The sequence below is a fragment of the Spermophilus citellus genome (genome assembly GCF_964194105.1).
Source record: "Spermophilus citellus genome assembly, chromosome: 16".
In the NCBI taxonomy this organism is placed as follows: domain Eukaryota; kingdom Metazoa; phylum Chordata; class Mammalia; order Rodentia; family Sciuridae; genus Spermophilus; species Spermophilus citellus.
In genome coordinates this window covers 80533218-80554747 of record NC_138196.1, presented here as the reverse complement: position 1 = coordinate 80554747, position 21530 = coordinate 80533218, and the positions used below count along the sequence as shown (strand labels likewise).

The window sequence follows — 21530 nt, the reverse complement described above, 5'->3', positions numbered from 1 at the left end:
CTTGAGCCCTGAGGAATGGAGCCAGCCTTCCATGGACTATGACCTCTGAAACCATGAGCCCTCAAATAAACTTTCCTTCTCTATAATTGTTCCGGTGGGTCTTTTAGTCACAGCAGCAAAATAGCTAATTAAAACAACAGTCAACTTCACCATGTGTCACTGCTGGGGCCACCCCCCTCTCATCTGTTCCTAGAAGTTGTACATCTTTTCCAGGTGCCTGATGGAGACTCTGTCTTGGGTTTCACGGTCTCAGGCCCCTCAGTCTTCACAGGGAGACACCACTGGAGGTGAGGGTGTGCTAGCTGACCTCATGCTTCTGCTCGCAGACGCATTCACCCAGGCCCGCCGAGCTGTGCACACCCATGAGCAGGGTGCCTGGCCAACTGGAGCCCTGGCTCCTGGGCTCAGGGCCGCCGATCTGCATGCCCACAGTCCCGTGGAGGCTCTGACATCTCATCCCCTGAGAGATCAGGGAGGGGTTTTGACAGCCCCCTTCCATAAACTGGTTCCTGACCCAAGAAACCAAGTGGTACCTTTGGCTCCAATGTGCTGCCACAAAATAGAAGGAATTTACATACAATAGTTCTTCTCCTTACAGTTCTTTTCTTGAAAAAGTAAAAATCAAAAACAAAAATCTTTACAAAATATTCATAGGTTGTGATCAAAGTTTGACCAACCCAAGAGTAAGCAATTTTGAAATGGATGCAAGTACTGGGACAGACTAGAGTTTCTCCCACACTGAACCTCAGCAATTATTACACCCCTTAGCAGAGTCTGGTTTCCCCAACACGTTGGGCAAGGCTTTGTACATGAGGGGGCAGAGGTGGGGAAGGCCTGACAGGCCACCTGACTTTTGTCTCCTGCACTCCTCTCCTCAGTCAGAAATCTGTAATTAGATGGTTACCATAATTCCTCTAGCTGGGGACTTTATTTCTCCTTCCCTGATATTCCCAGGGATTTGAAGCCTCTACCATCCTGAGCCAGAGGGACCACTCTATCATAGCTTCTTGTTACCCCTTTTATGATCAGGACAACAACAACAAATTCAGGGGAAAGAAACCATCTCTCCTTCCATGTCTGGGTTAGACCCAGTAAGTTCCTCTTTCCAATCAGGAGCAAGTTTCCATGGCAACCACACTTCCTGAAGCCACCGCTAACTTAGCAGGAGTGTTGGCATCACACTTGACTAGCCTCCACAGTTCCCGTCTCCACCCATCGCCACAGACCTCTAACGCCAGCTGTTTGCATGAGCTGCATCTTAAAGGGTTTGGTTATTTCCTTTCTAAACATCAGAAAGTCAAAAAAATTCTTTGGTATTTTCCTACAGTGATCATTCAAACACACATTAATATATCTAAAACTGCAGAAGAGGGATAGACCTGAAAGAGGGGTTGTGACTTGGTGCAGGGAGTGTGTGGAGATGAATGGAGAAGGGCTGGCGCGGAGCAGCAGACAGGAGATTCACACCATGGCAATGGCGTACACTTTGAGCTGAGAGCAAACCAAGTGGGAATTCCAGCCACTGAGCACCCTGGGTGAGGAACCTATCCTCTCTGAGCCTCAACACTCCCTCTGTAAAAGATGGAAATCAACAGGCCTCATGGGAGAACTGTCTGGAAAAATGAAAGACATAAAAAGTGCCTGGCACATAGTAGGAGTTCAACTCACTGTACCTGTCATGTTGTCATTAAGGTAGACGTGAACTGAGGGAGTCTGAGCAAACAATCAATCACACTATTCTGGCTGATCATCATCTTTTTGCAAGATGAGGATAACAGCACAAGCAATGGACATTCTGGGGTTTTCTAAGCCACAGTTTCATCATAGAAGGATAAGTCATGCCTGGAACCACAGGAAGGAATCTATTCATTTTCATTCCTAAGACTTGAGAGGATACACCTGGGCAATCTCCCCAGTTCATCTGAATCTATTTATAGCTCTGCGTAAGCATTGGTTTAATTTTGAAACCAGTGCTTACTTTAAAAGATAAAGCTGCTTGTGAACTCTTAAATTCCATTTGTGTCAATGTGTCAGACGGCAGACCTAGTTGACCTTCCCAGTTGGGATAGGATACAAAATATTCTGTTAAAAAATGAGCCTTCATACTACCTGAGCTGGCAAGAAATAAAAGGGAATTCATAAAGGCCAGAAACAAATCCAGAGAGGTAAGCTGGCACTAAACTAGAATGTTCCAAAGGGGGCATTTGCCTCTTCCTTTTTTTTTTTTTTTTTTTTTTTGCATTTTTCTTTTCCTTTTTTTCCCCCCTCTCCTGTAAAGGGCCGGAGAGTAAACATCTCGGGCTCTTCAGACCATACAGTGTCTGTGGTCACCACACAACCCTGCTATTGTGGCAGGAAAGTGTTCACAGATAACATGTTTTTAAAATTGGGCACTGCTGTGTTTCAACAAAACCTTATTTACATAATCACACAGGGAGCAGGCATGGGCTGCGGGGCTGCGGGCTGCAGTTTGCGGATCCCTGTGTGATAGTGTGGCTTTTCACCATTTTTCCCTCCAGAAAACATGCCTTTTACATGAGCCATTTGAGCCACGAGGGGGGTCGTTGCAGTGATCTCCTCACCTCCCTGTGTCCCTGAACCCTGCCTGGACTGGTCTCTTGTCTCACACTGACCCTGAGCTAGACCATGGGACTTGCTTTGGCCAGTGGGACAACAGCAAGTGTGCCAGAGTCAGAGAACGGGGCTCCTGCCCTCCTGCTGTTCCTGGGTCCTTGCATCCACCACTGTGTGGATTAGCCCTGTCCAGCGTGCCACACCCCCGTCCCCATTATGCAGCCAATAGCACCGACTGCCAGACATGGCCAAGAGTGGCCAGTCCCAGTAGCCCACAGTGGACTGCAGCCTTGGAGAAAGAGCCTGGTGCTCCCAGCCTAGCGGGCACAGCAAGCTGGAAGCTACTGGGCTCTGGGTGGTTGACCAACAGCAAAGGCTAAATGATTCCTCCCAGAGGAAGTTTGTTATCTTCTAAAAATGTAAAAGAAGCAAACAAGTAAAGGGAAGCCCAAGGAAATATTAAACATAACTGCTATTTCCATGCTGAAGAGGCTCTCATGCACCAGCAGGGACAGGCCTGTCCCTCCCAGTAACACACAGCACAGTCCTCCTACCTGAGCAGACTTCCTTGTAAGTGGGGTTGGGAGTGTAGCCTCCTGCGAAGCCCACTTGAGTCGAATACACTCCCTTCAGGATCCAGAACTTCCTTTCGGCCCCCCAGAAACAGCCCATTCCTAAAAAAAAAACAGAAGGTACAGGTTAATCCCCTTCTAAGGCGAGTGCCCAATGCACTGCAGTGCCTGTGGGCCAGGACACAGAGCTTGACTTTGTCTTGTAAAGAAGGAGGGGTCTTAACCTTTAAAATAATTTCATTTAAAGTTGTTTGTAAAGATGTCTCTGTTTTCACTGTACAAAAACTCACAGAGCCTTAGATTTTAATGGAATCAGGTCATCTCTTCCCTTCCCAATGACACAGAAAAAGGATAACTATTTTATGAATATTTCCATACTCAATTCATAAATTAATAGAAATTCATTTAATGAACAGCTTTCTGGTCATATTTTTCAAATATTTTAACAAACAAGTGTAGCACTACATTGCTGATTTTAATGGAGAAACTTACAAAATCAACATAGATTGATGCAGTATTTCCAATGGACCATTTTGCATACGTGCTCAGTTTTTTAAAATTTTTAAAGTCACTGTAAATTTGCATGTGATAAATCACTTATTACCCACATATCCATTCCTTTGAATTCTATGACTGAATATAATAAATGGAGGGGGACAGGGGGAAGGAAGGGAAGGAACAACCACAAACTCACAAAAGTCCACTCCATTCAACGGGAGCATCATGTCCTCCCAACAGGTACGGCTTCCTCGAACACCTGCGGAACCAGGCCCAGCCCCAGGAGCACAAGCACAGCTACTGCTTCATGTCCTCGGGTCACACACAGGGACTCCCCTTTCCACCCTAAGCTCTGGACTGCCCAGTACAACTGCTGTAACACGCCCATCTCTAGAGGTGGCAAGACACACGCCTCACTCACACTGTACTCAGCTTTTTTAAGTCACATGTAACTAAGATGAACAACAGTTGGTAAGTTAATGTATGCCTCCTCCTCCACAATTGCCAGATTTGATAGACTTAATGACAGAGCTGTAAGAAAATTTAGTTTGCTCACATTCTTGACACTCATTTAATATTCTATTTTTAAAATTCAAAGCAACAATAAATAGCCGTAATATGATGTTCATGAAGTTATACATTATACAAAAATATTCTACTTGCTAAAATGTGAGGGGAAATCTACCACCCAAAAATAGGTTAATAGTTTTAAAATATGATAGAGCCAAATAATTAAATTCAATGCAGTAAAAAATTACTGTTGTGATAATGTTGCAACATGGAAATATGCATGTGATTATACCATAGTTATCTAAGGCTAAATTAAAAAGGAAAAACACAATTATATGCATGTTTTTATTATAACTATAAAAATATTCACACCAAAATAGACTGGAAGGAATTGTACTGAAGTTATAACCATGAGAATATTACAGTGGTGAGAATGGAGAAATACTTTTTCATTTTTAAAGTTTTTCTGTGATAGAGTTCTATCACTTTAAAAATGAAAGGTATATATTTTTTTAAAAAATTCAAATAAATAATAGAAGCATATACATTACTTGAGTTACAAACTACTACAGCATTTTTCCTGGTTACAAGTGAATTATTTGTTACTAGTGATTATAAATAAATGTTTTCTGAGTGTGTATTAAAATTGAGTATCCCCTGTCTCTGGCAAAAGGATTCAGCACAAATTTTACTTTGCTGTTCCCTGGGACGAAGGAATGGTGCTACGGAACCTCTGGAGGACAGGGAAACAGTGAGCTCAGCACTACTGGACATCAGCAGCCTCAAAGCCATGCAGGAGCCAAGCAGGCGCCACACTGGAGGCACCCTGCCTGACGTTCAAAAGTCCATGGGGTTCAGTGAATAAAATATTTCTATTGTACAATAACTCATAACAACAAAACCAAAGAGTGTCACATCTCTAATATTCTACATACAAGGGACATGACAGGCTTCAGTAGCCAGCCGACCAGATCTTGGTCTCCAATTCCCCCAGGTGCCTCCTGATGGTTCAGGCCATCTCTCTTCATGGTACCATAGTCCACCCCCACAACACACACACACACACACACACACACACACACACACACACACACACCTTATCTTAAGTTTTGTTTTCTGAGATTTCAATCTCCTTAGACAATCATGGTCTGAAATATTGAATGAAAAACTCCAGAAATAAATAATTAAATTGCTTGCCATTCTGAATAGTGTGATAAAATGTCACTGCCCCCCTCTTTCCCACCTATCACATGAATCATCCCTTGGTTCAGCGTATCCACGTGGCGTGCAATACCTGCCTGTTAGTCACTCATTAACCATATCAGTTATCCGACTGTCTGTTGTGGTATCACAGCACTTATATTCAAGAAACCCTGTTCTTAGGCTGAGGTTGTAGCTCAGCGGTAGAGTGTTTGCCTAGCATGTGCGAGGTCCTGGGTTCGATCCTCAGCACCACATATAAATAAATAAAATAAAGGTAATGTGTCCAACTACAACTAAAAAATAAATATTAAAAAAAGAAACCCTTTCTCCTTAATAATAGCCCCAAAGTACAAGCAATTCAGATACGCCAACAAGAAGCCAGAAAGCACTGTATATATATATATAATGTTCACTGCTATCTGCAGTTTCAGGCTCCACTGGGGGTTTTGTCAAAACTTAAAATATTCTTGACCGAACCAAACAAAACATTAGTTATAAGTAAAAAAGCAGTTCATCCTCTTGTAATGTTTAGTAGGGATCAAGAAATGGCCGTGTTGCAGGGAGGAAAACCAGACTCCCACTGGGCCAAGGCCTCCAAAGTGCCACCTGTGGCTGACAGAACTGGTGTGAGATCAATGGACACGTATCTGGAGAGGCACTGACTTAGGACAGGGGTTGTCAGAACAACAACTCCTCCTGGAAGCAATGTCTTATCTCGTGGCTTGCAGTATGGCAGAGCATTCAATTTTGGGGTTTTGAGTGTGAGAGCATGTGTGTTTAAACAAAGAAAACAAGCTTATTTATGGAAGAATTCCTTGTAACTTTCAATAATCAAAAGGAGTTTTATCATCAAATAAAATACGGTACTCACTATATTATTTTAAATACTCATATTTTAACCTATTTTTAGAAAATAAAGCACAAATACAGAAAAAAACACATGAAACACATTTCTGAAAGCACTATTAGGCAAACATCTTGTGACCACCATCTACAACCCTCCCCAAAGTAACTCCTATTGACTTTTATAGTAATTCCTTCCTGTGTGTCTTTATATTTTTATCATCTAAGAGTCCGTCTCTGGCATTATATTAGTCTTTTTTATTTTAAAATTTTGGTGCACTTTTAAGTCCTTTCCATTGACAAGTCCTGCTTCAATTATTTTCCTTTTTATTTGTTGGCTAAAGAACGCAGGCTACTTGACCTGCATCACAATGTGCCTCAACTTGCTCCTGTCCTCAGAGGGCAACTTCCTGCGCTGGTTCTTTAGATGGGAAAAGGCATTTCAAGACCTTGATGTGGGTACGACTGATGCTCACCACTGAATGACCACCCAGGGGAATCCTGGGGACTAGGCGCTAAAATTGACCATCGAGAGCTAGCCCAGTGGGTGCAGCTACAACCCATCATGGAAGAGAAGTTATATCCAGGATCACACGTGAGCAGGGCCAGAGGGCATAAGCAGGTTGTGTGAACAGGTAGCCAGCCTCCCCAGCATGTACTGGGGTGTGCCCACACCGTCCCTCACTCCATACCTGTGGCTGTATGGGGACTCTGTAAACCAGCTAAAGGACAAGGTAAAGGCCTTTTCGTTTGTTTTGTTTTGATTTGCTTTATTTATGGCTCATTATGTGAGAGCGAGTCAAATGTACCTAACAGCCACACTGTGGGCTCACTTAGGAGTGGCCAAGAAAGACAGTGGTAAGGGAAAACCCTCCCAATTGGTAGCCTTGAGGAGCACACAGTTACCCACCTGTGGAAGAGGTAGCCCACATTTAGTCCACACGTGGGCTCATGGACAGTAACACATGGCTTGGTTGACTAGTCAGGGCAGAAACAAAAAAGTCCAGAAGATCAGGAACAAAGAACCCAGGATGCACACAGGAGTGCGCGTCTGCAGCGTGAAGATCTTTGCACCACACATTAATGCTGACCAGAGTGCACCCACCATGACAGAGGCACTAGCCAACAAAGAAGAGGCAATGGGCTGGCTAAGGGATGTTGGCCAGCTTCTTCGGCCACCCTAGTACTGGCAATATGGACACAGGAGCAATGTGGCCATGTGCAAGAAATAGGCTTTACATGAGCCCAGAGCACAGACCCCCTCTCACCAAGTCTCATCTAGCTGCTGCCACCACTCAACACCCAATACGATAGCAACAGAGATGGTCACCAGGCACCTTACACAGCACCATTTCTTAAGGGGATAGATCCACCACGACGGGCCAAGGGGTGAGAGAACAGGTACTCCTGGAATGGGTCTGCCTCTTCTGCCTTCAGGGGCTCAACAACATACTATCAGGTTAGAGCAGGTGACAGACTTCATAGCATAGGGGACACATCTGTGGCTCGTGACACAGTTCCACCTATTCACTATACAGTGCACTGCCCAGAAGCTGTTGTCTGGAAAAAGCACCAAGACACGAGGGTAGACCAACTCAGAGATGGCACTCTGAGGGTGTGTGCCATCCTTCAGGACACAGGATAGGCCCTCCCCGAAAGACCCCAAAGACACTGGCATGCCATGCCACCCAGAAGACAACGCACGTGTTTTGAAAGCAAGGGGTGGAAACAAGATTAGTTCCTTTTACCATTCTCGGTGACCCACCAGGGGCTTTATTCTTCCTGTACCCACAACTCTTGGCTCTGTGGGGTTAGAGGACCTGACCCCCAAAGAGTGCACTTTCACTAGGGCACACAGCAAGAGCTCATCACAGTCATCTGCTACAGTTCTCGTCTAGGCATTCTGGGTGGAAAGAGCTTGCCGGGTGTCACTGACCCAGACTGTAAAGAAGATTCCTGTTTTGCCATAGATTTGCAAGGATTTGGTGTTACAAGTTATATACAATTTGCCAGTTGGCTGGGTTTTAAGTGGCATCTCATTGTGACTTTAATATAAACGTAGCTAATTAACAGTGAGGTCAAGGATCTTTACATGTTGTATATTGGCTGTTTACATTTGATCTTTCGTAAATTGTCTTTGTTCATTTTTCTATGAGGTTGCTATGTTTTTCATATTTGTTATAATTTCAATATGTTCTGAATACTATTTTTGCCCATTATTTATTTTCAGATATTGTGTCTAATTTGCCTTTTTTTTTTTTTAAAGAGAGAGTGAGAGAGGAGAGTGAGAGAGAGAGAGAGAATTTTTTAATATTTATTTTTTAGTTCTCGGCGGACACAACATCTTTGTTGGTATGTGGTGCTGAGGATCGAACCCGGGCCGCACGCATGCCAGGCGAGCGCGCTACCGCTTGAGCCACATCCCCAGCCCCTAATTTGCCTTTTATCTTTGGTTGTGATGCCTTCTTTCACACAGAAGTTCTCAATTTTAATGTGGTTAAATTTCTATCTTTTCCTTTTTCACAGGTGTTTTTTGTATCTTGCATAATAACTCCTTATATACATAAAGATTATAAAGACAATATCCTGTATTTTCAGAAGCTTTAAAGATTTGTCCTTCATTTTAGGCTGCCAATCTATCTGGAAGTAATTCTGTATAGGGTATGAGGTTGGGATTCAACTAATTCTTTTTTTTTTTTTTTTTTTTTTTTTGGTACCTGGAATTGAACTCAGGGGCACTTGACCACTGAGCCACATCCTCAGCCCTATTTTGTATTTTATTTAGAGACAGGGTCTCACTGAGTTGCTTAGTGCCACGCTGTTGCTGAACTGGCTTTAAACTCACGATACTCCTGCTTCAGCCTCCCAAGTTGCTGGGATTTCAGGCATGTGCCACCATGCCAGGCTCAATTTACTCTTTTATATGGATTACCAAATATTCCCCAAAGTGGTAGTTATTAAATATTCCATTCTTGCTGCACTTCTAATGTCACCTCTATCGTACATCACTGAGCGGTCCTGTTCCTAGGACCTTTGTTATGCCCCACTCATTTGTCTATTCCTACACTGGTACTTTACTGCTTTTCATTCCATCAACAACTATTACAGTGCAGTGCCTGCTGTATACCAGAAGGTGTTCTAGGAACTTGGTACGCATGAGTGAACAAAACAGACAAGATCCTACCCTCTTGTAGGGCATACACTCTGGTGGGGAAGAGAAAAGAAATACTAAAAATAACAAATATGTAGATGATGTAGTAATGAAGAGGTTAAAGAGAGCTATAAAAAATAAGGAGAGCAGAGTCAGATCAGGAATGATGGAAAGGATCAATTTTCAATCAGGTATTCAGGGTGGTCCTTTTAGTAAGTGCAAACAAGTTGATAAATTGCTTAAATCTGTTTATGTCTGAAAATGTTTATCCTTTGTCCTATCAGTTGAGTTTAGCTGGGTATAAATTTCAAGATTTCATCAGTACTTTACAGGTGCTAGTCTATTGCCCTCCCATGTTGACGGAAGACAAGTCTGCTGTCAGTCTAAATGTCATTTCTTGGTAGGCAATCTATCTTCATAGTTTTAATTTTTTTCATTATTCTTAATATTCTGGAGTTTAGTTTTGATATGGCTAGGTGTAATTACTTTTTATTTACCTTGCTTAGGGCTTAAAATGTACTTTCAATATGATCATTTGTGTCTTCCTTCCATTCTAGAAAATTCCCAGCTATTGTACCCTCAAATATTGCTTCACCATCATTCCTGCCATTCTGTTTCCCTGGAATTCCTGAATATGCCAATCAATGAATCTCAGGTTATCCTTCATGTCTCTGTCTGCTGAAGAAAGGAAAGTAGGAAGGGAGGGAGGAGGGGGGAAGGAGGGAGAGATTACTTGCTTCCCTATTTTAGTTGTCCCCGAACCATTCACTAGAAATATTCACCAAGCCCCTCATCAACTGGGTTTAATCTAAAAATCCACATATAGAATTGTTTCAATAGTTATTTAATTTCAAATTTTATCATTTTTTATTTAGTTTGCCAATTTTCTATTGTAGTTTCTTCATTTATCTTCTTGAATATCCTAAACATTCAGATTTTAAAATGCTTTTTAGTTTGTCCCCTAAAGTTAATTTCATTAGTAAACATATATTTCACTTACTGATATGGTTGGTTTCCCTCTTACTGTTAGGTTACCTACAGGCACTGGAATTGGACTAGCAGGTTCATTTTAAGGAGCTGCACACACATGGGTGTGTCAGCCTGGGCAGAAGGCAGGAGGCCAGAAGCACTTCAAGGGCACCTACATGACACTCATCACAGTGTCCAGGGCTTCTACTAAAGCAGCAGTTGCAACAAGAGACTGGTGGACCCAGAAGCCCTGAAGTGAAGCACCAGAGGGTCTCTCACACAATGTATCTAACTTGCACTTTAGAGAATACTTTATCTAAAGGTGATGCTGGCCTTTGGAAGTCATAGATGCAATAGACTCGCCACTACTACCACCTAAGAACCTCTGAAAGACACCCAATTCTATAGGAATAAAGTTTTAAATTGAAGGGGGTAAAGATTTAAACACCTAAAATATTTAAAGAACAGATAAAATTACAACTGGAAGACTATCAGATTCACATCTTTGGCACTATCATTAAACATTCTTTATAAGAATGCTCCAGAAGTTCCTCTCTGGGGGAGGGTGTTGTTTGTCCCTTTAGAATTACCCTTAGTTTTTGTCATTTCTCATAAATATTTCTATGTGGGATTTTTCATATTTGTGGGACTTACTTTATTTTCTTTCAAGATTTGTGATGCTCACATGAATTCCTTGGAAAGAACTTTTAAAAGACATCAAAATTTCAGAAATCCTTTTCCCAAAACACATTAACAGTGCATTTTTGACCTAACTAGTAAAAATCTGCGATTGTGATTGCTAAAATGCTATTTTCTGAAAACGTCAGAGGCCAGTGTGTGCCGCTGTGGCCCCGAGAATGCAGCCCTCGGTATCTGCTGTGTCCTCATGGGACTACTACGCAAACTGGCCAGGGCCCGCTCTCTACCAGCACGCCCCATACTCTGCTAACTGGCAGACCCCTTTCTCCAGCTCTGCCTGCCGGGGACCTGCACAGAACAACCCTCAGACGGCAGATGGGGCGGGAAGAGCAGTCTGTGTTGCCAGAGTGGAAACCAACAGGGAGGCTGGGCTCCCACAGGAGCATGTGCGGCCACCACATGCTCCTGCGACACCATCCAAATGCTGCCTCTCCCAGCTCTTTCCCCAGGTTCAGGCTGCTCAAGGGGCACAGTCGTGCTCACAGTGATTGGGAGCTTCCAGGGCTCCTTGCTAAAACAGCAGCTATAGGAGAAAGGTGGACCCCAGAAGACCGAAGTGGAGCCTAAGAGGAGTCTTCACAGACGTATCTAAGTTGCATTTTAGAGGGCTACAGCTGCCACTCAGATGCTAGAAACACAGAGAGGAAGCAGGAACGACCCAGCCGCTCTGTGTCTAAGGTCGCATCCCCCCGCCCCCACATAACCTCAAAATTCCTGCCAGTTCGAGGAGCACAATCACTTTGCCTTTTTATGGTCCTGTAAAGCACACTTTAACTACTTTTTTCCATTTTCGAAGCAACATTTTTCCATGTAGTTGAAAATGGTTTCTTAAATTGAGACCCATGGCCTCCACCACCCACCGAACAGAGCTTCTGGAAGAGCGGGCTCTGAGTGTCTGCTGGGACCTGCACCAGGAAGTCTCCCTGGCGCCATATTTCAGGACAGCTCATGCCAGATGGACAGCCAGAGGCATCCTCTGAGGTCTCTGTGGGTTTCACTGGCACCACCTCAGAGGAAAGCCGAGTCCCCGCCCTGTCTTCTCTTTTTTGTCCCAACCTCAACTGCTTCCTTGCCTCATTCTCTCTGCTCCTTTCACCAGCTGGAAGGTGACCACCGCACCCCACCAGCCTTCCCTGCTCAGCTCAATTCCATTGCAAATGGCCTCCACCATCTTCTAGGTCCACCTTCGCCACATACATGCTCAGGGGTGTCACTTTCTCTTCTTTAGGACCACGGATAGGTAATACACAAGAATTTTGAAAATAATAAATTTTGATCTGATGATTCTACTTCTAAAAAGAGGTTGCAAGAAAATATTCTACAAATACCAATTTTTAGGAATGTTTCTAATATCATTATTCATAATAGTAATAAATCTGAAACAACCCAAAATTTCAGTATTAGAGAAAGTACTTAAAAGTATTTAATAGATGATGCTCTACCCACAATCTGGAGTAGACTATTACATATTCATTTTTCTAACATTATTTAATTACGTGTAAAAGTGTTTAAAAGATGACATTAAGAAGGAAAAAGCATGCCGGGCACAGTGGCACACACCTGTAATCCCAGCAGCTCAGGAGGCTGAGGCAGGAGGACCGTGAGTTCAAAGCCAGCCTCAGCAACTTAGCAAGGCCCTAAGCAATTCAGTGAGACCTTGTCTCTAAATAAAATAGAAAACAGGGCTGGGGATGTGGCTCAGTGGTTGAGCATCCCTGAGTTCAATCCCCAGTACCCCCAAAGAAAGAAAAAGAATAAGAAAGCAGAATAAAAAATGTATGAAGAACTTTTTCATGTTTAATGTATATATATTGAAAAATGGATCCAAGGGAAATAAACCAAAGGTTTTCATTATCTTCTTTATACTCTTCAGTATTTTCCAAATTTCTACAAGAATGTATCATCTGTTATACTCAAAGGAAGTTATTTAAAAAGTTTATATGGCAGGGCACAGTGGCACACACTTATAATCCCAGTGGCTCAGGAGGCTGAGGCAGAAGGATCAAGAGTTCAAAGCCAGTCTCAGCAACTTAGGGAGGCCCTAAACAACAACTTAGTGAGACACTGTCCAATTTAAAAAGTGGGGGGACTAGTGATGTGGCTCTGTGGTTAAGTGTTCCTGGGTTCAATCTCCAGTACCAAAAAAAAAAAAAAAAAAAAAAAGTTTATATGGCTTGAGATTGACAGCTTAGAGGGAAATCAAATAAATACAATGTTGCTATAATAGTTACCTCCAGTTGTTCTGTGCATTTTTATGTATCTGCCAAATGGTCTCTAATCAGCTGGGGTCACTTTTCTAACCATCAAAATTGAAGTTCTAAGACCCACAGCCCCTCCTTGGCCACACTGGATCCCTTTGCCATGACCACCCTCCGGCTCATCACAAGGATCCACACTGTGCACCCTCCACCTTCACTTGTGGAAATCCTGCCCACCGGCACAGAACAGTACCAGATCTCATGTTCCTCAGTTAGTGTTTCCAGAATCCAAGCTGATACACAGTCTCTCTTCTTGAACCCCAAAGCATGTCCAAGGCCTCTTCACTCAGGTGTTTATGCAATCATTCCTGTGAGTGATTATGGGATTCCTTGGAAGCCCCTCTGTCCCTCTGCCACCTGACATGGTCCTTTTATGTCTACGACTTGGGGTAAAGAGTTCTGTTGAACCGGAAATCTGTGAAAATTTAACAGACCTTTCTTTGTGGGGAGGGGTATTGAACCCAGAGGCACTTTACCACTGAGCCACGTCCCCAGCCATATTTATTTTTTTTTTATTTTGAGTCAGAGTCTCACCAAGTTGCTTAGAGCTTCATTTAGTTGCTGAGGCTGCCTTGAACTTGTGATCCTCCTGCCTCAGCCCCCACGTTGCTGGGTTTACAGACACACCTCACACGCCTGGCTTAACAAACCATCTTTATCCTTAAGATGGAGTCCACAGTGGAGGGACACCTGGAAACCACAACAGGGTTGTGTGGAGAGCTCAGCCCCTCCCTGAAGGCTTTGCACATGCAGACCCAAGGACCATGTGGGGAAAATGTTGTTCTGAACACAGAATTAAAAAGAGCTCTCATTCTGCCTGTCCTTTCCTCTTCTGAGTTCCTGGGGTGTCCTGATGTGGATTCAGAAGTACCAAGCAAGCAGCACTGCAGTCAGCCCCGGGGCTGAAGCACACCCGCCCTGGCGACCTCAGGAGAGCACCCATGTGCCCTAAACCTATTTCCTCTGCATGAGCTAGAGACACATGCTCACAGGGAGAACACCAGCAAAGTGTCAAGCACACAGCAGGTAGTCAATAAGTGCTGGTTTCCGCTGTTCCTCGTGTTCCCGTGTGCTCCACCTCTGGGCTACTTCTGAACCCAGATGCTTTCCTCACATGTCTGCCTTCTCACTGCCTCTGCCCAACGTCAGGTGTCTGTCACCCCAAACCTGCAAAGAATGCTGGTGTCAACCAGGACACTAGAGTTGCGTGTCACTGGGTGACACGCAGGGATGTCTGAAGTTTCAATTTGCCTCTGGAAAATGAGTGAAATGAAATTATTGCCAACATTCAGTTTGACCATCAAGTGATCATCCAACGCTCTGTGCAGCCCTGGGAACTGAAGACTATTGTCCTTTTTCATTCTCAACTTCAATTGTGACTCTGTAATTGTCAAAGTGAGCAAATAAATTTTTTCCTACAAACAATTAATAACCTCGAATCCTTCTCCTCATTTGGCAGGGAGGAGGGGAAGGGGAAGGGATAGAGGAGGCTCTCTGGGAGCGCCTGTCGCACTGCATCTCTGTGCGCACGGGCCCCCTTAACCCTACAGGGACAACCTCATCACCCCACTTCCAGGAGGGGAAAATGGAGATTGGAAGAGGTTAGGTCTCTTGCCCAAGGAACAGAACCAAGGCACCCCGAGTCACCCCAGCAGGCCTGGCTGCAAGCTGAGGTTCCCACACCGCGCCCGTGTCTGTGGGGACTGAGGAACAGCCTCCCTGGCTCCCTGCAAAGACCCGGGGACTCGGGGAACAGAACCCAGCCTGTGTGGCCCTCGGAAGGAGCATGGCCTTCACTGGCTGTAACTGAAGCCCACGTGGAGGGCCAGCACTGACGCCCTGCTCCACGCACGGCACGTGTCCAGGGTGCTCCTTCCCCAGAGCCCTGTCCTTTTTACAGGACAGGATGACACAAGATGAGAGCTCTGCCCAGGGTGACAGACGGCACTCAGATTCAGCCACAGCTGGACAGCGTGGCCTTTCACGGGAGGGGGCTGGACAGAGAGCAATGGCCTGGGTACACCCAAGGGGAACTCGGAAGGCTGGAGAGCAGGGGGCGGCAGGCCCTGAGACAGACAGCCACAGAGCCGAGTGTGGCCCAGGCAAGTCTCTGCCTGTCCACGTCCACCAGGGGCAGGGTTCACCGCCGGATCTCGGCTCTAAAATGCAGAAAATGAACATGCGGTCAAAACGGGAAGTCTGTATCCAGCTTCCCGCCAGCTCTGCTTGAAACAAGCCCATATCAGGTCCAGCGCCCTCAGCCACCTCCCTCCCACTAGTCTTGCTTGAAAACTACAGAATTTAAAAACACTTCCTGCTAATATGAGAAATCATTTAGCAATTAGGGTCTGATTGATATTCTCAATATTTGATGACAACTAATTACTCTGTGTCCACATCAGTGCCTAGTGCTGCTTTAATTTGATTAAGCATTCCTTTGGTCTTTCCCTAATTTAAAACGTGCCCATGTATGCACGGGCACGTGCCACTGTGACTTTGCACTGATTAATCCAGTTCCAGGGTCTTTACACACACTGCAGGAGCTCAGCCGTCCCCCGGGAAGGTTCTCTCAGGAGCACGAGGTCCCCTTCACCAGCAGGTTCAACCCCAAGATCAGACGGGCCCTTCCCTCTCAGCTCACTTAGGTGCCCATGGAGCTCAAAGTTCCTGTCACACCCCAGCAGGCGGCTGTCCAGTCATTACCCTGCACCTGCAGAAGGAGCCTAGGCCTCCTCCAGGATCAGCTACAAAGGACAGCTGGAAAGTTCTTCCGACGTTGAGCCCAAGCCCTGGTGGGTTCCCCCTTCACTCTGCTCCCCTCCTTGAGGTCACAAAGGATGAAACTGGACTGAGTCGGCCCCTTTTCCTCACAACAACCCACTGGTCCTCTGGCCCCGTGAGGACGGCTCTGGGAACTCCAGGACCTCCCCTCCGCCAAGCTGGACACAACAAGTCTCCATTCCTATGAGGGATTATGGGCTCCTCATTAGACACCCTTTGGGGTCTGCTTGTCACTTGCTCACCTCAGAATGTGCCACTGAGAGTCTGCAGCCCTTAAAGGACCCTGGGCAAGAACAAAGCTGGAGGCATCACAATATCTAGCTCCCAAGCACACCAAAGTCACAGTGGCCTCACAGCGTGGCACAGACCAAGAGGCAGAACAGAGACCAGAAATCAATTCACGCATTACACACAACTGGCTCTTGACCAAGGAGCCAACAGTGAATAGTGGGGAAATAATGTCGTCTTCAATAAATAGTTCTGTAACCCATACACCGAAGAACAGAATCAGACCCCGATCTCACCATATAAAAATCAATTCAAAATGGATCAAAGACAAATGAAGACTCAAAACTATGACCAGAAGAAAACATACTGGAAATGCTTTGGGATGTTGGTATGAGCAAAGATGTTTTGGGGAAAAAACTTCAAAAACAGAGGCAAAAAATGCAAAAATAAATGGAGTTACATTAAATTAAACCATTTCTGCACAGCAAAGGAAACAATCAATGGAGTAAAAGACAACTTGCAGAACTGGATAAAACATTTGCAAAGTATTCATCATCTGATAAGGGATTAATATTCAGAAGAAATAGAGAACTCCACTCCACAGCAATAATAATAGTGATAGTAATAGTAATGATAATCTGATGTTAAAATGGCACAGGATCTGAATTAACATTTTCAAAAGATGACATACAATGACCAACAAGTACATAAAAAAGTGCCCAACATCAGGGCTGGAGTTGTGGCACAATGGCAAAGCACTTGCCTAGCACATGTGAGGTGCTGGGTCCGATCCTCAGCACCACATATAAATAAATAAAATTAAAGGTATTATATCCATCCACAACATTTTTTTTTAAAGTGCCCAACACCACCAATCATTAGGGGAGCAGAAATCAAAACCACAGTGAGATATCATCTCATCCTAGTTACAATGGCTATAATCAAAAACACAAAAAGTAAATATAGGTGATGGTGCTGACAAAGGAAAACTGGTATCCACTGTCTGTGAGGGTGTATATTAGTGCCACCATCATGAAAACAGTATGGAGATCCCTCAAAAACTTAAAAATTGAACTACCATGTGATCTAGCAGTCTTTCTTCTGGGTATATACATCTGAAGGAAATTAAATAGTGTATCCAAGAAATACTGTATTGCCATGTTCCCTGCAGTACTAGTCCCAATAGCCAAGATATGGAGTCAGCCCACGTGTCCATCAGTGGATAAATGGAGAAAGAAAACGTGAGCTCCATCATGTCAGCCTAGGAGCCAACTTCACTAACAAGACTCCTGAAGCACAAGAAGTAAAATCAAGAATCAATAAGCTAAAAAGCTTCTTCACAGCAAAGGAAACAATCAAGAACATGAAGAGAGAGCCTACAGAATGGGAGAAAATCTTTGCCACCTGCACCTCAGAGCATTAATCTCCAGGATTGATAAAGAACTCAAAAAAAAAAAAAACCAATCAATAAATGGGCAAAGGAATTGAACAGACACTTCACAGAAGAAGATATATAATCGGCCAACAAATATATGGAAAATTTTTCAGTATGTCTAGCAATTAGAGAAATGCAAATTAAAACTACACTGAGATTTCATCTCACTCCAGTCAGAAGGGCAATTATCAAGAATACAAGTAACAATAAATGTTGGCCAGGATGTGGGGGGAAAGGTACACTCACACTTTGCTGGTGGGATTGCAAATTGGTGCAACCACTCTGAAATAGTATGGAAATTCCTCAGAAAACTTGGAATAGAACCACCATTTGACCCAGCTATCCCAATCCTCAGTTTATACCCAAAGGACTTAAAATCAGCATACTACAGTACTGCAGCCACATCGATATTATAGCAACTCAATTCCCAATAGCTAAGCTATGCACCCAAGTAAGGTGCCCTTAAACACATGAATGGATAAAGAAAATATGGTATATATGAACAAATGAATATTACTCAGCCATGAAGAAGAATGAAATTATGGCATTTGCCAGTAAATGGATGGATCTGGAGATCATCATGCTAAGTGAAATAAGCCAATCTCAAAAAACCAAAGGCCAAATGTTCTTTCTGATATTCAGATATGGACTCACAATAGGCTGTGGTGTGGGGAGTGGAGGCTCACTGGATTGGATGGGAGCATCAGGGGAAAGGAGAGAGATTTGGATGGGAAAGACAGTAAAATTAATTGGACATCTCTTTCCTTATATTCATATATGAATACATGACCAGTATAACCACATCATGTACAATCACGAAAAATGGGAAGTTTTACTCCATGTCTGTATGTTATGTCAAAATACATCCTACTGTCATGTATAACTAAAAAGAAGACATTAAAATTTTTTTAAATGTGGTTTAGGAACACAATGGAGTACTACTCAGCCATAAACAAAATGAAATTCTGTCATTTATAGCAACGTGGGTAAGCCTGGAAGATGTTATATTAAGTGAAATAAGCCAGGCACAGAAAGGCAAATATTATTTTCATCTGTGGCACTAAAAAAGTTGAGCTCATAGAAGTAGAGAGTACAACGGTGGTTACCAGAGACTGGGAAGGGAAGCAGGAGGGGTCGGCCCGTGGGTGTGGAGTTGCACTTGGGAGGAAGGAGTGTGTGATGGTGTTGGAATGTTATTCACCTAAGGAGTACTCGGAAACCAGGCTGCATGCTACCTACCACAGAGGGGAAAGGTCATCCACTGTAAAGAGCTTGGCCCCATCACAATGCCAACCCTCAGAAGATTCCAGAAGGCCCCTGTGATGTCCTCCGAAAGTCCCTAGGCAGGGTTTTACTCCTCTAATCAAATATTCTTTTTTTCAAGTTAAAATTTTCAAACTATTTCTTACTCAACCGTGTATACATTAAGTCACTGAATTACAAGGACTTTTCTTCTGTTGCCAATATGCAGAACATGCTCATTCACTCATCTCACAAGATATTTAGAGGAAGGGGCTGATTTGAGAGTATGGAAGACAAAATCCAGAACCTTTCAGCAAAATGTTTAGAAGACAGGAAGAGGAGACCACCCACTCAGAATGCAGGCACAGTGCAAGGTGGGAGCCCTTACCTGATGAACTGAGGCACAAGGAGGGGCTTGGGAAGGTCACTGAGAGCTGACAGATGGGCAGGCTGCAGCCAAGGACAGGAAGGGTGTGGAGTGGCTAAGGAGGTCCGCCACAGGGGTCTGGGAAGCAGTATCCCCGGGGGCAGGCGGAGCAGCGCAGCTTCTCTAGAGACAAAGATGTCCCAGCAAGGGAAGGACCTGACCACAGCCGAACTCTGGGAAGGACCTGACCATGGCTGCACTCTGAGAAGCCCCTCTGGGGGAAATCATGGGATCTTTAAAAAGATGACAGATTGGCAAAGGGACTCAGCTCCTCCACAGGACTGCATGCCCATACCACCTGGCCTAGGCCACCACCTCTCACCCTTTAAGACTGAGCCCCCTCCCCTCTCGGGAAAGGGACCCACACTTGTGAAACCTCTGGCTACTGCTCCCACATGTTGAAGTAAGACATTAGAGAAGCACGCCGAGGCAAGCATATAAAGCAGGGTTTGTTTAAAAAGGGGTAGCAGACTTCTCCTGGGAGGGAGAAGGGGGCCAGCTGGTGTCCTGGTCTCCCAAGAGGCCAGGCGTTCTGCCTTCCTGTGTGTCCTGGGCTTCCTGCATTCTCCTGCCCCCTTCTCTGTCTCTCTACTGCGGATGTGGGGTGCCCAGAAGGCGAGAGGCAGATGGGCTGGAGGGGCCGAGCAGGAAGGGGCATAATTAACAACTCCCTGGGACAGGTGACCTTAGGCACAGGTTGGAGCAGGGGCAGGTTATCTTGATAAGGGTAGAGGAAGGGCTCTGAAGGCGTGCCCAGTTCAATCCCTCCATGCTCTGGATGGACCCTGGCCTCTCTGCCTGTCTAATCTGGCTTCACTTGTAGGGGGGGGGTTACTTTGTGTCTGGGCTGGTGATCACTGAGCTGTGGTGTAGACGACGGAGACCAAGGTCTTCTGTGAACAAGAAGCACACAGCTTGGGGGAAAGTGTCAGGGGTGTGTGGGGCCCAGTGGTGCCTCCAGCCCAGTCTCTCCACGCCTGTCCACCCACTCCACGATGCACCCTGAAGTCTGGGTCATCTTTCTGAAACTCACCTGTGTTCTTCCCACTTCCATGGCTCTTGCTGCTCTTAGGATAGAGTGTATTTTCTTAACCTGGCTCCCAGCTGGCTGGGTGGGGCAGCCTTCTGGGTTGGAGAGATCAGCCCCTCCCTCTGAGGGGTGATGATCCAGGATGCAGACTGGGATGATCTGCCCTGGACACAAGTTAGCTACAAGCAGAGCTGGGGCTCAAGCCGAGGTCCCAGTCCAAGCCCATGAGCTTTCCATTCCAGCACACTGTCACCATGGAACCAGAGAAGGAGGACAGTTCATCCTAAAAGGAACCGAGTGGGGAAGTAGGGGAGGGTGGTCCTGGAGCGAGATGACCTTCTGGTCTTGTGTTCACCTTCCTCCCCACCCAGAGCATTCTGTTCCCTGATCCTGATTTGATCCCCGCCTCCGACCCTCCAGACCTGCCATCTACCTTGACTCACCCAACAGTTTTTCATCCAACTTGTGGTCACTATTCCCTCAAATCTATCTTCTGTCCCAGTTACTTTCTAGCTCCTTCTGATGCTCCGTCTCAGGTGTATCGGGCCACCTGACATTCATCATCTCACAGTCATTGAGCTCTGTTCACTTTTCAAGAACATTTTTCCCCTGTGTGCTCCAGCTTGGGTAAGTCCCACTGACCTGCCTTCAAATTCACTGATCCTGTCTCCTGCAGTGTCCAGACGCCTCCTAGGTCCACTCGAACGTTATTTTCAGATGCTAAATTTTACAATCTTGGAATTGTCATTTTATTTTCTTTTATACTTTTCATTTCTTTGTCAATATTTCCCCACCTCTTCACCATCTTTCCCTGCAGACCCTTTCATATACTTAGGACAGGGTTTAAGTCCCCGTCTGCCGATTCCAACATCTGACTGGTTCATCTCTGGGCCTGCTTCTCTTGGCTATTTTCCTTTAATCATTAATCACATTTTCTTGTTTCTTTGCATCTGATAATTTTTATTGTATGATAAACACTGTGGATGATCCAGTAGAAATTGGGTTTTGTTTTTTTTTTCCTCTGAAGAATGTTGAATTTTTTTTTTTCTGGAAAACAATTTAATTTCTGGTGGGCCATCTTGATTCTTAGGAATCTCAGTTTTAAATTTA

General features: G+C 44.7%; 2 protein-coding genes across 7 annotated transcripts in view; one reads left to right on the top strand and one right to left on the bottom strand.

Moving 5' to 3' along the window:
• The window catches only part of MSRA (methionine sulfoxide reductase A), a 334877-nt gene that overhangs the window by 159185 nt on the left and 154162 nt on the right, over positions 1-21530 (bottom strand). For both annotated transcript variants that reach the window (XM_081269245.1, XM_081269244.1), the window contains exon 3: positions 3129-3248. In XM_081269245.1, coding sequence (XP_081125371.1) covers positions 3129-3248 — 120 coding nt within the window. The remainder of the gene's footprint in view (positions 1-3128; positions 3249-21530) is intronic.
• Positions 5118-21530, top strand: part of KIF13B (kinesin family member 13B) — a 533579-nt gene continuing 517166 nt past the window's right edge. For all 5 annotated transcript variants that reach the window (XR_014019133.1, XM_081269240.1, XM_081269241.1 and 2 more), the window contains exon 1: positions 5118-5121. The gene's annotated coding sequence lies outside the window, so the exon portion shown is untranslated. The remainder of the gene's footprint in view (positions 5122-21530) is intronic.